Consider the following 17,254-nt stretch of genomic DNA (forward strand, 5'->3'; position numbering starts at 1 on the left):
ATTCCTATTTTACTGTCATAAATTTGAAAATATTTTTATAAATAACATACTTATTCTTTTTAGAGATTATTTTTTTGAAAAGGCATAACAAAATTTAGGTCAACAAATGAAGATATAAATAATAGAATCAATATATAAATAATATGATCAAGATTAAGATATATATAAATGAAATCAAGATATGAAACAACGAGTATAAATAATGTGACTAAGTTAAAAATGATACTAAAATATAAATGAATTAGATTAAGATACAAAGCAAATATAATCAAGTATAAAAAATAAAACTAAGGTATAAATGAATAAGACCGAGATATAAATAAACGGGCATAAAATGATGAAACCTAAGCATATACGTGATACAACTTGATTGATCACACTTTTCAATATAAAAAAACTATTTGGTATTCTATATGTATCCTCTAAAGATTGCTACTTAAGATGTATGATTTATAATTTTATTATAATGTTAAAATATGTTCGTAACTCGTTAGTCGAATATGTTTATTAAAAGTTGCATGAGTTATACTACCATATGTGATGTAGCAATGAGTCTCAAAAACTAAAACAAGGACTCTTAGTAAAATTATAAGATGATATATTAAAGTTCTTTTTAATTAATATTTCATAAATTTACTAAGATTTATGTTTTAATTCTATATAATTTTGATGTTATCGACCATATATGGACATATTATGCTTTCTAATTGATACAAGAAAACTAGTGGATGTCAGATAAATGATCCATTACTTCTATACTACAAGAAAATATTTAAGGTCAAGTCACATACAAGATAGTTGGATCAATTTTGAAATTATTTCAAGAATATTTTACAAAACATGTATATTTATATGATTTTTATGATTTTCAAAATTGTTTTTTTTAAATGATTAAATTATAAACAATAACACACAAGTTTAGATTGGGGTGTGACTTAGTTGGGTTTAACCTAACACAACCTGATTTTGAGCAAGTTTGGGCACCCTTTTTATAATTTTGGTTGAGTTTAGGAAAAAAAAAAAATGAACCTAAAATGTATTTGGCTTGGGACATCAAGTAATCCAAATCGAAATCAAGTACTTAATAATCATATATCATAAATAATTACATTTCATACCATCGTATTTAACTATGATATTTTAACTTCATTTACTTTCAAGAATTTAATTAATACTTCAATTGTTTCTTTTCTATAAAAATAGATATACTAACTTCTTATCTATTAAAATTAAATAATTTATCTTATATGAAAATGTACCAAATTATTGTATTACATTGATGAAAAAGATGTTAATGAAAAGAATATAAATGGTTTATTTTGTACATAGTAAAATATAAACTTTCACTAGCTAACCTCTTTTTGGCTCGCTAATACATTATATTTTATTTTATTTTTCCTTAGTGCAATCCAATTTAATTCAACTCAACTCGAGTTTTGACTTGATTAATTAATTGATGTAACACGCTCAATTTGACCAACCAAAACTTAATTTATACATTTTTCTCTACCCCAACCGTAGGTTGATTTTAACCCAAGCATGAGGAACAAAAAAATATTTAGATAGATTTGGCTTTGGGCAGCACAGGTTCTGTTATGTTTCAGATAAATGCGATTTATTTTTTATGTACTATTTGAAAAGCGTTCTCGTGGATCAAACTGGCAATTCCTTACGTCCAGTGCTATATGGCCATGTAAAGCTCGACCTATCGTTTTTCCCTCCTCCATTTCTGTGGAACCCAAAATTCTGCCGCCTTAAAAAAACAAAAGAAATGGGTGGTACAAATATTTATGTTATAGGCTTGGAAAGCTACGTCGAGAGTGTTGGCATGCTAAGGATCGGCAGTGACATAGGATTTCTTCAATTTTATGACAAAACAATCCTGTAAATGACTTTAGATATCGGCTCTGAAACAAGAGAAAGACAAGGGTGGGCATTTCATTTTCAGCTCAATTGCCAATATTTTTCTAACAAAATGATTGTTGAAATCTATATGGAAAGCTATAGCATGAGAAGCAAGCAGACACTGTCCATCCAAACAAATGGTTTAGTAGGGAACGGATGCTAAAATCAAATCAGAGATGAAGAAAACAAGAAGGAATTTCTTCTTTTTCGATCAAAACAACTGGAATCGGATTGTTCAAGGAAGACAGCCTTTTAAACAACTTTGGTAGCCCCTCCTCTCTCTACACCCTCACCAGCTGTATAATTCCTTTTCTCAAAATTTTCCTTCCTTTTAATTCCCCTTCAGACTGACAGTCGCAAGCTGGGAGACCCAAAAAACAGTAACTAACATCTCCCAGATTTCTCTCTATGTTGTAAACTCTCTCAAAATCCTCATCTCATACTCTTTTTTTTTTTTGTACTTCTCTCTCAAATGGCTTATACCAAAGGTCACCGCCGCGATGCAGTGATGGTCAGCATAGGGAAGCCTGTGAGCTTAACGGGAGGGCTAGAGTTCTCTAATCTTACATACACTGTGAAAAAGAAGGAAAAAATTGAAGGGAAATGGGTGAGTCAGGAAGTGGACTTGTTGCACATGATTTCTGGGTATGCACCAAAGGGGTCTATCACTGGAGTCATGGGTCCAAGTGGCGCTGGGAAATCTACCTTCCTGGATGGATTGGCTGGACGCATCTCGAGCGGGAGTCTCAAAGGTGGGGTATCCTTGGATGGGATGGAGATAAGCCCCAGCTTGATCAAGAGGACTTCAGCATATATAATGCAGGAGGATCTGCTGTTTCCCATGCTGACTGTTTATGAGACTCTCATGTTTGCTGCTGATTTTAGGCTGGGGCCTCTCTCATGGATGGATAAAAAGCTACGTGTGGAGAAGCTTATTGAGCAGCTTGGTTTGACAGTAAGTGACCTCGCCCTACTTCTTTACATGCTTCTAGAAACCTTAATCAGCATTTCCATTTGCTGCTCAATCTGACCTAGAATGGATTGGGTTGGCCACTAAAAATCTTCTTAATATTCCTTTTGTGATATCCCTGCAACGGATATAGGAAAACATTTGCTATATATATACAAGCTCCTCTTAATTATGTACACATGTATTAAAACTGTGAGGGTCCTTCAAATTTAAAGCCGACTAACGGATCATTACACCTTATATAGAGCAAGTAGAATCTTACAACATCCAAAACGATCCTTTCTAATTTTAACTGATGGCATAATACAGAGTTAATGACCCATACAAGATCTAACAACTTGAATAAAATTTCTAGGATGACTTCAATTTGATAAGTTGGCTTCAACTCACTATTAAATTAAAAGGACATAAATATTCTACACCTAAATTTTTATGTTTGTTCTCTAATCCTTTCAATGATGGCTTTGATTGTAGTCATCACGGAACACATATATAGGTGATGAAGGGGTTCGGGGAGTATCAGGTGGAGAGCGTCGCAGGGTCTCAATTGGTGTGGACATCATCCATGGACCTTCACTACTTTTTCTGGACGAGCCCACTTCAGGTCTAGACTCTAGCAGCGCTTACAGTGTAATTGAGAAAGTGCACGATATTGCTCGTGCTGGAAGCACTGTAATTCTCACTATCCACCAACCCTCATCCCGAATTCTGTTGCTCCTTGACCATCTCATCGTCTTAGCTAAAGGTCAACTCATGTTCCAAGGTTCGCCAAAGGACGTTGGCCACCATCTCCGTGGGATGGACCGCAAAGTCCCCAAGGGGGAAAACCCCGTAGAATACCTTATTGATGTGATACAGGAGTACAACCAGTCTGAGCATGGAGTTGAGGTACTAGCTGCATTTGTTCGTACTGGTCTGAAACCTCCTCCATTATCTGAAGAGGAAGTGTCGATGTCAACAGTCCCTCCAACACCGACTCCACTTCATCATCATGCCAGTCCTCTGGTGGAAGGAAGGCGCCTTCCCTTGCAAGCTGGCTCTCAGAGGAGTGCCACAGATTTTGATCACAGTTTGAGAAGCCCTTATAATTCCTCTAGGTCATGGAGCGCTAGCCACAGTGGAATTGTGCAAACACTGAGGTTCACACCTTCTCGTCAAAGAACTGACAGGAAAAAGAATCCAATGAGGTAAACTATGGATCAATCAATTCTGGATAACTTAATTTTTAGGTGTGAATCGTTTTATTTTGATATTGAGCGCCTGATCAATCGGTATGCGTATGTGCAGTGCATCCCCTGGCTACACCTTCTCCAATGATATCCTTGAAGGAACTCCTACACCTCATAGCAGCGACTACACCGTCAATGAAAGTGACTACCTCACTCCCAACATAGCTCCAAAGGCGGCATCAAACCAGCATCTTGGCCCAAAATTTGCTAATTCCTTCTTGGATGAGATTTGGATTCTAATGCGCCGCAACTTCATTAACATCAGAAGGACTCCTGAGCTTTTCCTCTCTAGGCTATTAGTCCTCACAGTCATGGGCTTTATGATGGCCACCATGTTCACGAGACCTAAAGCAGACATTCAAGGAATTACAAGTCGCCTCAGCTTCTTCATCTTCACTGTCTGTCTCTTTTTTTTCTCTTCCAATGACGCTGTCCCAGCTTTCATCCAGGAGCGCTTCATCTTCGTCCGGGAGACTGGTCACAACGCCTATAGAGCCTCCACTTACACCATTGCTGGCCTCATCACTTACCTTCCTTTCTTCGCGGTGCAGGCTGGTGTGTATGCAGGAATTGTTTGGTTTGCCCTCGGACTCCGAGGACCTTTCCTCTACTTTTTGCTCGTCCTATACATGTCCCTCCTCTCCACCAACTCATTTGTGGTGTTTGTGAGCTCAGTGGTGCCAAATTACATACTGGGTTATGCTGCAGTCATCGCTTTCACAGCTCTCTTCTTCTTGTTTTGTGGGTACTTCTTGAACGGCCAGGATATCCCAAGCTACTGGAAGTGGATGAATAAGTTCTCGACAATGACGTATCCTTATGAAGGCCTCCTAATGAACCAATATCAGACCAATGATACTTTCGGTGTAAACCCATATGGACAAAATATCACTGGGAACGACATCTTAAATCAGCTGAATGTCTCTACTGTTGAATTTGATAAGTGGAAGAAGGTCTTCATAATGTTGGGTTGGGCTGTTCTATATAGGGTTTTGTTTTACGTAGTCCTCCGTTTTGCATCCAAGAACCAGAGGACATAGACATCTTAGAGGACCATGAATTAATCTGCTCTGCAAATAGCATTATAAATTGTTCAGTGAAAATGATGAACTCTTTTGCTTGGTTTCTTCTTTCATCCTATGATCAGCTGAATATTATTACCAATGAGTAGTAGCTTTTGACTTAATGATGTTTGGCCTTTTCTTCATTGGAATTCAAACCGCCTAGTTCATATCACGAAATCCAATGAAAAAAGAATTTTAAAAACCGAAAATTAACCGATGCCGCCGACATTTTGTGCACACATATGGGCAGCAGCAGACAAAGTTTAACGTTCAGAATATGCGAATAAGAATGCTTTGAGAACAACGGCACACAAACCTTGTTAGGCACAGACCATCATTTAATTAGAATGGGAATCAAAATTGATCCGCTAATAACAATTATAAAAGGTTTTGACCAAATTGGGAGTAGTTCAAATTATTCTCAAGGTTTAAATAAATGACTCTTAGTCTATGGGTGATGGACGGTCTGAGCTAAGGATTCCCTTAGCCTAATCTTTGTATTAATATATGTAACCAATAGTTTATGAGCTCTCCCTCTACACGTCATTCTATTATTTTATACTTAGAAGGTGAAAAGATCTAGCAAATCATGACTTTTCTGGGTTCTTCTAATTGGATGCATATTTTAAAAGCATCTTTATTTGATTAGCATACATGTACGTGGCTAAATTTTTTTTGGGTGCTATTGTAGTTTGCAATTTTACAAGTGAGAAAATGATCAGTAAATTTAATTGTAAAATCCAAGAATGGAATGCGATTTTGGTACTAGTGTTTCAAATAATTTTTAAAAAATATTGTCCTATTTTTGGATTTGAAGGAGAATTCATCTTTGGATTCAGGATTAAAATAAACTCATTTTTTTTTCCTTAAAAAAACCCGAGTTCAATTATAAAAATTTTCAAGATTAAAAATTGAATTTGTCTTTTCACAAAAAGGATTCAGCACAAAATTAAAATAAACCACTGAATCTTCAATCAATTCTTTGTGTTTTAACAGAGGCCATGCAGTTCATAATTCAATAGAAAAAGCCAACCAAAACTTGGAAAATCTTGGACTTTGTAGGAATCGATATTAAGGTTAGGCATGAGCCAAGCAGAAGCTCACAGATTGACCAAGTAATACGCTACAAGTCGGAGATATCTTCATCTTTCCTCTCTGGAATACACTTCCAAAGCCTCTCACTTGCCACCACCTACTAAATTAGGTTTACAACTCATCCCAAGTAATGGGCTTCTTTAAAGCCAACATTCATGTTTTCACTGTCTTGGTGATAATCTAGAAGACTGAAGTTTAGAAAAAAATTTGTTTAAGAATGGTTTCAAATTTTATTATACATCGGTGAACCCAATACATAGATGATTTGATTACTGATTATGTTTATATTTATATATATATATATATATGATGGGCACTACTCGTACTGGATGAGTTTTTACTAGAGAAGCCAAGCTCCATTTTCTATGATGTTGCGTCCAGGGAAACAGACAAGAAGAGAGACGAAGGTGGACGAAGGAGAAGGGTTGCTCCGCCTTATTATTTTAAGCGTAATTAATTAAATACAAAATGGTCACACCCACCATCAAAACTAAATAAAATGTAACAACTAATATCAATAATTAAACTTGGAAAATCATAACCAGTTTTGGATTATTCTAATCATCAACCCCCCCTCTCTTTCTCATCTTCCATCCAATATGCTTCTCTGATTCCCACATTTGAAGTCAACCCCACTTCATCAATCTCTTGATCGTCTCTTCAAATCAAACCTTTTACCTTCTTCTTCTTTGAACAAGTCACAGGAACATGACTCTTTTCATGTTTGGATGTTTTAATGGTAATCAAGAAGGTTGGTTGTCCGTATGAATTATCAGAAAAGTTGATAGCAGCCTTGGAATCTGCATGCAAGAAATGATGGTTGAGTTGATGGAATTTGCAAGACTTGTTTGATGGCTGATGGAAGTTGATTACAGGGTTTGATTCATCGGAATGATAATCCAATGGGGCAACTTTGGTTTGGGATAGATCGATGATGGGGGGGTTTGATAGTTGGATTTCAAGATCGGTTGAATGTTTGATTCTCTCTTTCTTTCTACTTCTTCAATCAACTTGTGCACAACAAGGTAAGCACCTGAACTTTTTTTTTTTTTTCTTTCTGGTCAAGCTATATATGATGATGGACTCTTGGCATCTTAGCTTCTAATCATCAATTTCTTTAGAATTATATTGAATTTGATCCAAAACTAAAATCACTGATGGACATGAATAATTTAAGTAGGGGGAGAATGATCCACCTCTTACAAATTAGCTACAAATTTTCATTAATGGTTTGTAAGTTGACTGAATTAAGCTAGCTATAAATTGCATGTACTCATATGCTTTGATCTGATCACCAATTAAAAGAAAAATAGCAGAAAAGTTGATTATGAATATAGGGGTTTTGAGTCTGATCTGATTTCTGCTACAACTGGTTTAAGTGACTACTAGTATGATTTTTCTTTTCCAGCATTTGTGAGCATACGATGCTGTGCTGAATCGACTTTCACAGAACCGAGCACGAATATAAGTTGGATACCAGATGATGGTTGGTACTCCAACACACTAGGTTGCCAAAACATAAATAAGCCTGTGGAAAACTATCAAGGCGACAAAATACGGATTTTTAAAGGGGATTTAGCAAAAAAATGGTGCTACAACTTATCTACAACTAAGGGCCATGAGTATTTGATAAGGGGTACATTCCTTTTTGGTGATTCAGTAAGGACATCTCTGGCCATTTTGTTTAATGTTAGTATTGGTGTCACACCAATAGGCCTAGTGAACGGGTCTGATGATTCAGTGGAGGTGGAAGGAGTTTTCACTGCTAGGAATCACCATATAGACTTCTGCTTATTGAAAGGGACAGGAGATCCTTACATTTATAAGCTTGAGCTGAGGCCTTTGAATGTTTTAAAGTATTTGCAGGGGGGGACTTCTAGTGTCCTGAAACTGGTCAAAAGAGTTGATGTTGGGAACACAGGGGAGGATATCAGGTATGTTTCCTTACTTCGATTTAACCCAAGATTGCTCACAGCATTTAAGTGCCTTTATTTCCATGGAAAAGTAAGAAAAGTGGTCCTCTCAAAATTAAGCTTAGTGAGAAAAACTCGTAGAAACAGATCCAAAGAAAAAGATTAATGCTTACAAAACCAATGAATTTTGTAAATGATAGTAATAACATGTTTGGTATTTGACTATTTGGCAACAATTTCAGGTATCCAGTTGATCCAAATGATAGAATTTGGAAAGCAGAATCAAGCTCAATCCCAAACTCTCTTCTGGAAAAAACCCCTCCCAATCCCATATCATCAAGTGCCAATGTTTCTATCACAACAGCAGTACCTCTTCAAGTGCTACAAACAGCACTCAACCATTCAGAGCGTTTGGAGTTCCTTCACAATGACCTTGATATAGGGGAATACAACTACAATCTGTCCCTATACTTTCTTGAGTTCATTGAGTCAGTTGATACTGGGCAAAGGGTGTTCGATATTTACATCAACAATGTGAGGAAACGACAGGATTTTGACATAATGGCTGATGGATCCAAGTACAGGGAGGCTGCTTTCAGGTTTACAGCAAATGGGTCTTTCAATTTGACCCTCGTCAAGGTCTCTGACAAGTCCCTGTTTGGACCCATTTGTAATGCTTATGAGATATTCCAGGTTCGCCCATGGGTTCAAGAGACAAACCAAGAAGATGGTAAGTTGAATATCTACAGTTCCTTTGTTAGATCGAATTGATTAGCATCATCAAATGTTTGAAATTATTAAGCCTTTTTAAACATATTTTAATATACTAAAGTCGAAATTTAGGTAATTGTACTATCATTGATGCAGCAAAAGAAATTTATCAACTTGTGAATGTTATTACCTTTTTCTAGACTGTCATGTTCTTGAAAGGACCTTAACCACATGTATATTTGGAATAGTATCTAAATCATTCCAAATTTCTGATGCAATTCAAATGTTTATTGTGCTCCCTTTCCTTCTCTTTCTCTTTCTTCAGTTAATGTGATCATGAAGGTGAAGGATGAATTGTTGAAGAAAAACCAAGGTAACAAAGTGCTGGGGAGCTGGTCTGGGGACCCATGCCTTCCTCTTGTATGGCATGGTCTGATTTGCAACAACTCCATTAATAATTCCCCTGTCATAACTGAGCTGTAAGTTCGCTATTCTTACTTTCTCCAAGGGTCATTTTCTATACCTGAAATTTTGCCAGTTGGGTTGGTGAGGAACATAATAGATGATTCATATGTTTATGCTTTTGATCCCTAATTTTCATTTGCCTATGCTTTTGGTTCCTAGTTTCACCTCTAGGTTTTATCAGAAGTGTTCTGCATTATTAGTATTTAGTACTTGGTTTTCATAATTTGATTTGTTTTATTCCTCCATCACAATGTTTCTTTTTCAGGGATCTTTCCTCGAGTGGACTTCAAGGATCACTTCCTGCCAGCATCGTTAAGTTGGCTTACTTAGAGAAATTGTAGGATTCATAGTGTTGCTTTTTATGGGTTTGTTAGGGTCATTGCTGTTTCAATAGTGAGAATAATTTCAAAGTATTTCATATTATTTCTTTCTGATATGTAGGAAGTTGAGTAACAACAAATTCACCGGAGTTATCCCAGAATTTCCAGCCTCCTCAATGTTGATATCATTGTAATCTGCTCTCTCTCTCTCTCTCTCTCTCTCTCTATTCAATTTGCTGATTTATTTACAGCCCTTTTGAGTTCACTCATTTCTTTCAATTTTACAACACTTGAAATTTTACATCAGACCATTCTCTTTATTGATTGTTTTACACCTATTGCCAGGGATCTACGCCACAATGATCTTATGGGAAAGATTCAAGAATCTCTTATTTCACTTCCACAGTTGGCAATGTTGTAAGTTGTAACATTGTTTGGTTTATTGATTTATAAAGCGTATGAGCAGTTATACAATCAAGGCTTGTTTAAGAATATACTGTTCTTATTAACTGTCCATGTCTTTACTCCAGATGTTTCGGGTGCAATCCTCATTTTGACAGAGAGCTTCCATCCAACTTTAACAGCACAAAAGTTACCACAGAGTAAGAAGTTCTTTGCTTTGAAAATATGACAAAAATTGGAGTATATGGGAGAGAGAATCTGACTTGGTTCTGTCTTTCAGCTATGGAAATTGTGCTGATCAAGGATCCTCAAATTCAGCACAAGGAATCCTAATAGGCACTGTTGCAGGTGGATCCTTCTTATTTACCATTGCAGTTGGGATTGTTTTTGTCTTCTTTTACAGACAAAAATTGGTGGCTCGGGAAAAGTTTCATGAGGGAGGCTACCCACTGACAAAGAGTGAGCACAGTAATCTCTTCTCCACAGAGAGATCTCATAAATATAACCTTAGGTTGCTAGAAGAAATTGTATGCATTTTGAGTTTAGGATCAAGATAGCTTCTAAATGCACCCGACTTCAAACATAACATAATGTCATTTTCTAATGCATTAGGACTATTGTATGCTTCAGAAAAACTCATTAGCTTTTGCATTAGGCCACATGGATTCACAAACTAGTGTAACATGTACAAGGACAACATCTGAGGACCTTTTTTTTCTTTCTCATGGGAAGTCTTATTAATATCTGAAAGAGTATGAGAACATATGCATCGCAAAACAGGAAATTTTCTTCAGCTTGGTGTATCAGAACCAGGGTCTGACATAATATGCATTCATTTGAACCTAGTAGTTGTGTCTTTACATCCATTTAGTTGGAACATAACATATGATTGTCGTGCTAACTAAGGCAATGCCCTGCCAACATGGCACTTTAATAAGTTAAGTCATCTGCTTACACTTTATGATATATATCTATCTCAACAAAATTCTTCTAAAATGCAGATGCAGTTTTCTCGTTGCCCAGCATTGAGGATATTGTTTTCAAGTCCATAGATATACAGAATTTTACTCTGGAGTACATAGAAACAGCTACCAACAAATACAAAACCTTAATAGGTGAAGGAGGCTTTGGTTCTGTTTATCGCGGTACTCTACCTGATGGTCAAGAAGTGGCAGTGAAGGTTCGATCTGCTACATCGACTCAAGGAACACGTGAATTTGAAAATGAGGTAGAATAATCTAAGGTTTAATCTACAATGTGAGACTGACATTTTTAGCATCAACCATGGTTGTGAAAGTCTCATTTTATCTTTTCCCTCTTCCGTCTTTCTTATTCTTTTCTAAGAAATTACATTAACAAACAGCACCTACCATAGTGACTCTCGATGTTTTTAGTCAGATTATCTTCCCTTCAAAAGTTTTTTACAAGTCCATTTGTTAGCTGTCGTATAATTTTTTCATATCCATTCTGACAAAGGAATTTTTGTATTCTTTTTCTATGCTTTTTTTTGTCCTTTTTACTCCTTTGGTTTCATATGTACGATCAGTTGAACCAAGTCTACATTTGTAAATTTAACTGGATCCAAATATAAACCAGCTGACTACCTTTTTCTATGTATTCTACAGCTAAACCTTCTCTCAGCAATTCAGCATGAAAATCTGGTCCCTCTTCTTGGCTACTGTTGTGAATATGACCAACAAATTCTAGTTTATCCTTTCATGTCTAATGGCTCTCTACAAGATCGGCTCTATGGTACTTCTCATCCAAAGTTCTTTAGCTCAATCATCTTTTCTTTTATATATATTTTCATTTATGTAATCAATTCTCAAACAGGGGAAGCAGCCAAAAGAAAAACTCTGGACTGGCCAACCAGGCTTTCTATTGCTCTTGGCGCTGCTCGAGGCAAGTAATATGGAATGCCCAAATTTATTGATTTTTTATTTTTTTTGGATATGTAAAAGGTGAATATATATTAACAGCACCTAAAGAAAGAACACCAAAATATACATGATATATGCAACAGGCACTAAACACAAGCAAAAAGAAGAGAGACAAAAAAAAGAAAAAAAAAAACTCTCTCCTTAGAGCTAAGCCAATCAACAAAGTCTATCATGGTCAATGAATAATCATATATGTACACTCTAATCCATTCCCAAAAAATGCTTATAAAAGAAGATTTAATTCTTTGGTCAACTATTCAACATCTATAAATGACCTCCTATTTCTTTCCTTTCATAATGTCCAAAAGAGGCACAAGGGAGCGGTCCTTCAAGCTTTGTTTTTCACTTTTTTCCCATGAATGATCCATGCTAACCTGAAAAAATTCCTCTTACTGTAGAGTGCATCACCCACACCATCCCAAACAGAGAGAAAACAAGCTACCATAGGATAATTGCTTTAGAGCAATAAACAGGCATATGCAGCCGATTTTTCCTCATCTTTATACACAAAGCATATATTTGGCATTATGAATTCCCTCCTTTTAAGTTGATCAATTGTCAAAATCCTTTTCTAAATAGGAAAAAACTCTCTTCTTCCCCGAGCTAGGTAGGAATAGAAAGATTTAACAGAGAACATGCCACACCTGGTTTCCTTCCAACCCATTCTTCCTTATCTCTCTTGACTGAGCCGGATTGCAATCTCCTTAAAAAAAAAGTCAGCTCTGTTATTGGTGTTATTATTCAATAGCTTGTCAGAAGGTAAAGAAGAAAATGCATGGCAAAATATAATGTTGAGGTTCACCCTGAACACCTCTCTTACATTACAGTGAAGCTCCACATCTTTGTAGGATTGCAAACCATGACATTAGCAGGGTATAAGATGATAACATGTAAAGCCATATAAGGCCACATTTGAGTACCTTTCTATTCTTTGCTTTAATGAGAGGATGAAGCTGAAGCTAATGTAAAATTCATAATTCAATAGGGTGATCTTGGTATGACAAAAGTTCAATTAAACATGAAAAAACCTCATGCATAAGTACAAAAAGGAGCTTCTACAAGAAGCAATTTTCCTCGATTTACAAATTATGCTCTCTTTTAAAGTGAAAGTTCTTTTTGGTAATATTACCCAAAACATCCAAAAGCTTTTATTGAGTTTAAGGAAAAGTTTTTGGCTTCATAAAATCCAATTCAAACAAGGGGTATGAGTGTTGATTTTTTTTTTTTTAGTTGGTACCATAATTTAGTGTGTCTTGTTTGGAAGAATAAAAACATCATACTATAAAATTATGATGATTCTTTAGTTAAAAAAGTTACTTTTAGTTGCACAATTGAAGCAGACAAAGTAAATCTGTTAAGAGAAAGATAAAGTCATAGGATTTCTTCTTAAACTTTGCTAACAAGGAATGAGACATGCTCAAAACAATTACATGTGCAACCAGGATGTACATATACTACGACAGCAAAACATTTTGGTAATTTGTTATAGAACTTGTGAATATTTTCTCTATAGATCATGAATCTTTTTATGACCTTTAGAAATATCTCAGACCAATGAATTGAATACATTCCCAGAAGGAAATTTTAGTATTTAGATGAGATTTTGCAAATGTTGCAGAAATTTAATCCATAAGTCTAGTTTTGTTTTATTATCAAACCAGGTAACTTTCAGGTGTCTAGACCAAGGGTTTCTGTTGTTCTAAAGGCTTGGCCTATGATGGGATGTATTCAACTACAGTTGGACTAATGAGGGAATGTAGAAATCTTGGATAACTGTAGTCATTGTGGAGCAATCAAGAGAGAGCAGATGAAATTTATGTATTTGGGATAGAGATTACATTGATTTAATGCATTATTGTTAGTTAATTGATGGTTCCATAGCAACTACAGTATATAGGTGAGAGCATGGATGGTGAGTTAATGGCACAGGTGTTTTTCAGGAATGTCTAATGGCCACAATATGGAAGTGACTATTTTGTGATAATTGATGAGATGATTCTAGACTAATCACATATACATGTTGGGGAAACTGAGGTCGAGAAGAGAAGAGTGGAGGCCCTTGAATTATGAGGCATAAGTGACTGCATAGAAGAGCACCCCATCACCCAAAATTAAAGGTGTAGTCTCATAATCCTCAATGGATAGCCTCTATGCCTCCTCCATCAAGGAGTGATTATGTGTTGCATATAGATAGAATGCAGCTATTTTGGAATTCAACAATCCATCCCAGGATGTTGGATTTAGTCCACCCTAGTTGAATCCCTGCCTATACTAGGACAGGAGGTGATAATAATAGCTTGTCAGAAGTTCCTTATTTGTCTTATCTACTGATTCTTCTGTTGTTTTGGTTTATTTTCGTCAACTTTGAATTCTTTTTTTCACTTAAAGCATTGAACGGTTATCAGAAAGTTTGAAGAGTATTTTTATTGTTCAGGTTTAACATATCTTCACACCTTTGCTGGGCGAAGCGTCATACACAGGGATGTGAAATCAAGCAACATACTCATGGATCATAACATGAGTGCCAAGGTAGCAGACTTCGGCTTTTCGAAATATGCTCCTCAAGAAGGGGATAGTGGTGTTTCTCTGGAAGTAAGAGGCACAGCTGGGTATTTAGATCCGGAGTAAGTACTAAGTAGGAATGTTTTTTAGCTTGAGTCTCAATTTGAATATTAAATACCATGTTTAAGGGATCTGCCAGTTATCTATAATCCATCATCAGTTGTGACTATAACCTTATGAATCTTTTTCTTTTTTTCTTAATTCTTTGAGTCATGTTTTACTTTTGCTATTCAGGTACTATTCAACCCAGCACCTATCTGCAAAAAGTGATGTCTTTAGCTACGGGGTGGTTCTACTTGAAATAATAAGTGGCCGAGAGCCTCTCAACATACACAGACCTCGGAATGAATGGAGCTTAGTTGAATGGGTATGATCCGGATCCATGTTTTTAAACTTGTAAAAGAAATTCTTGCTTATAATATTCCTCTTCTAGGAATTACATCAGTCAGATGACCAATTTTTCTAAAAGTTTTAGCTTAGAAGATTTGGACCCACAATGTACATTATGTACTCTTAACACTCCTTTGAATTCACATGCCGGCTTAATAAATCAGGGAAATAAACATGTGGTAAGGTTTAAGAACATGTGACCTACCAAATAAGGGTTTAATACTGTATCAAACAACCAATTTGTCTAAAAGCTTAAATTTGTAGGACTCGGATGTATATCATGCACTTTAACGATGTCTAAAGAAAAATTACCTGCGGTCATCCTATTATTTTCACACCCCATCTTTCTGATGCTCAAGTCCAGCATTGAAATTGGTTTGAAATTTCTCAAAATACAGTGGGAAGTATTTCAGAGATGGGGTTGGGCATCTAAGAATGCCAATACATTGACATGGGTGGAAATCGGTTTTGATGTGGAAAAGCTTAAAAGAAAGGGTGAGTCTAACCTAAGAAAATATTGGTTACTTTATTCATCTGGGTCTGAACAGTTTAGGCCTTTCTGTCCAGTGTGCACTTAGGCGTCATAGATATATATATATGACTGCAGCTTTACTTGTTGATCTATGAGAACGGAATATGGTAGTCACCAGGTAGAAATTGGATGGTCAGAATTTCTTATTACCATGTAAAAATATTTCATATGAACAACCTCAATCTTGAAATATATTTTCCTTTTGCTATAGAATAAACTAACAAGGAAGCGCCTTTTGCATCCAGGCAAAACCCTACATAAGGGATTCGAAGATTGAGGAAATCGTGGATCCCAGCATAAAGGGAGGATACCATGCAGAAGCAATGTGGAGAGTGGTAGAGGTGGCATTGGCATGCATTGAGCCCTACTCAGCTTACCGACCATGCATGGTTGACATTGTCCGAGAGCTGGAGGATGCTTTGATTATAGAGAACAATGCATCTGAATATATGAAGTCCATAGACAGCTTTGGTGGCTCCAACCGCTTCTCCATAGAGAAGATTGAGAGGAAGGTTGTTCTACCACCCACCCCAACTCTCACAGATCCCTCACCTGATATTTTACAAGCCTTGACTCCTCCACAGCCAAGATAGCATTTTTGGGTGGATCAAACATTCCTCATTTTTGTAAATGATGATCAGCTCTAGTCACATTATGTGATAATGACTCCCCATTGCACTTCAATGGAAGACTAGGCACCCTGCTATCTATTCTGTTTTTCTCTTGAGCCAAAAGTCACAAGAATCCACTGTTCTAAAATACTTGTAATGGATAGTTTAGGTACTATATCCCATTATTTTCCTTTTATAACCGCACTCCTTGATCCCAGTCACTCCCCAACCGTCGAGATTTTGCTGAGCTGATCTTAAACAGGATCCTCTATGTAAAGACCCTTACGGTGTCCCAATTTTAGGCTTATGCTACTGGAATTGAAGCCAGAAAATGATGGCCCAAATATTTCAAAATTGAAAATTTGTGCTTTCCATTCATCCATGCTTGAGCCGGTCTGTAACCATCATCATGAACATGAAGCCATCTTACACACCAGGAAACATGAGTTTGATCGTAAGATCTGTTTCACTACTTTTTGTGGTGCAACGCCCCATATTCTTGAATGGTTTTGATAATTTTTCTAGGTGGCCTCATATTCTTGGAGGAGCATGTCCCACTTCAAGGCTTGATTGATTCTCAAAATTGTCTCAACTAATGCAATATTTTGCATCATCCAAAACTAACCAAGTCATGTGGCTTTCATGCTTTATAGAAAAATTATCCACTGAAATGATGGCCACCATCACCAAAGTTTATAGTAATAAAAAGCCATTCCGAGTGATTTTATAAGGACTGCAGGCAAATGTGAAAGGAATCTGCTGCCGGCTTTGCCCATGTGAAATTGCAAGAAATCCTCAGGACTGAGCCAGCCAAAGTTATTGACTTAGATTAATTCTGGCTCCAGCTGTCCATGGGGGGAAATTTCAACATCCTATGAAATTTAAGATCTCTGTTTCTTGAATTAGTTTAGACCGAGGGAAGTGTAAGTCTAGGTCCAATACAAAAATCAGGGAAGTGTAAGTCTAGGTCCAATACAAAAATCTTCAACCAATATGTGGACATCCGTCTAAAATATTAGCTTGTTTAATGGTACTTAAATACTAAGCAGTTCATGGACAAAATGGCAATACCATGGGTGCTAAGTACGTTTTCATGGAGTAATGATAATGCAAAAAAAAAACATGAAGAGCTAGAAACAAATGCA

At 36.4% G+C, this 17,254-nt stretch overlaps 2 protein-coding genes across 2 annotated transcripts; both read left to right on the forward strand.

Moving 5' to 3' along the window:
* The first annotated feature begins 2,377 nt into the window (after positions 1 to 2,377).
* LOC117917615 (ABC transporter G family member 17-like) lies at positions 2,378 to 5,144 on the forward strand. The gene is made up of 3 exons (XM_034833941.1): positions 2,378 to 2,860; positions 3,350 to 4,062; positions 4,163 to 5,144. The coding sequence occupies exons 1-3, from the start codon at positions 2,378 to 2,380 to the stop codon at positions 5,142 to 5,144; spliced, it is 2,178 nt and encodes a 725-aa protein (XP_034689832.1).
* A 1,647-nt stretch (positions 5,145 to 6,791) lies between these two features.
* LOC117919338 (nodulation receptor kinase-like) lies at positions 6,792 to 16,567 on the forward strand. Its single transcript, XM_034836512.1, has 15 exons — positions 6,792 to 7,288; positions 7,672 to 8,197; positions 8,419 to 8,906; positions 9,213 to 9,366; positions 9,618 to 9,689; positions 9,794 to 9,862; positions 10,018 to 10,089; positions 10,203 to 10,274; positions 10,355 to 10,533; positions 11,076 to 11,302; positions 11,700 to 11,826; positions 11,908 to 11,976; positions 14,449 to 14,638; positions 14,811 to 14,943; positions 15,744 to 16,567. Exons 1-15 carry the CDS (start codon positions 7,195 to 7,197, stop codon positions 16,089 to 16,091), a joined length of 2,820 nt encoding a protein of 939 aa, XP_034692403.1. The 5' UTR covers positions 6,792 to 7,194; the 3' UTR covers positions 16,092 to 16,567.
* Positions 16,568 to 17,254: the final 687 nt, after the last annotated feature.

Source organism: Vitis riparia, chromosome 7, assembly GCF_004353265.1.
Source record: "Vitis riparia cultivar Riparia Gloire de Montpellier isolate 1030 chromosome 7, EGFV_Vit.rip_1.0, whole genome shotgun sequence".
NCBI lineage: Eukaryota > Viridiplantae > Streptophyta > Magnoliopsida > Vitales > Vitaceae > Vitis > Vitis riparia.

Bases quoted from the DNA above. Each gene is read 5' to 3' on its own strand.
- LOC117917615 (XM_034833941.1), top strand. From the start codon at position 2,378: ATGGCTTATACCAAAGGTCACCGCCGCGATGCAGTGATGGTCAGCATA. The intron at 2,861-3,349 runs GTAAGTGACCTC...CTTTGATTGTAG, and splicing joins TTGAGCAGCTTGGTTTGACA to TCATCACGGAACACATATAT. The intron at 4,063-4,162 runs GTAAACTATGGA...GCGTATGTGCAG, and splicing joins AGGAAAAAGAATCCAATGAG to TGCATCCCCTGGCTACACCT.
- LOC117919338 (XM_034836512.1), top strand. From the start codon at position 7,195: ATGATGGGGGGGTTTGATAGTTGGATTTCAAGATCGGTTGAATGTTTG. The intron at 9,690-9,793 runs GTAGGATTCATA...TCTGATATGTAG, and splicing joins TTGGCTTACTTAGAGAAATT to GAAGTTGAGTAACAACAAAT. The intron at 14,639-14,810 runs GTAAGTACTAAG...TTTGCTATTCAG, and splicing joins GCTGGGTATTTAGATCCGGA to GTACTATTCAACCCAGCACC.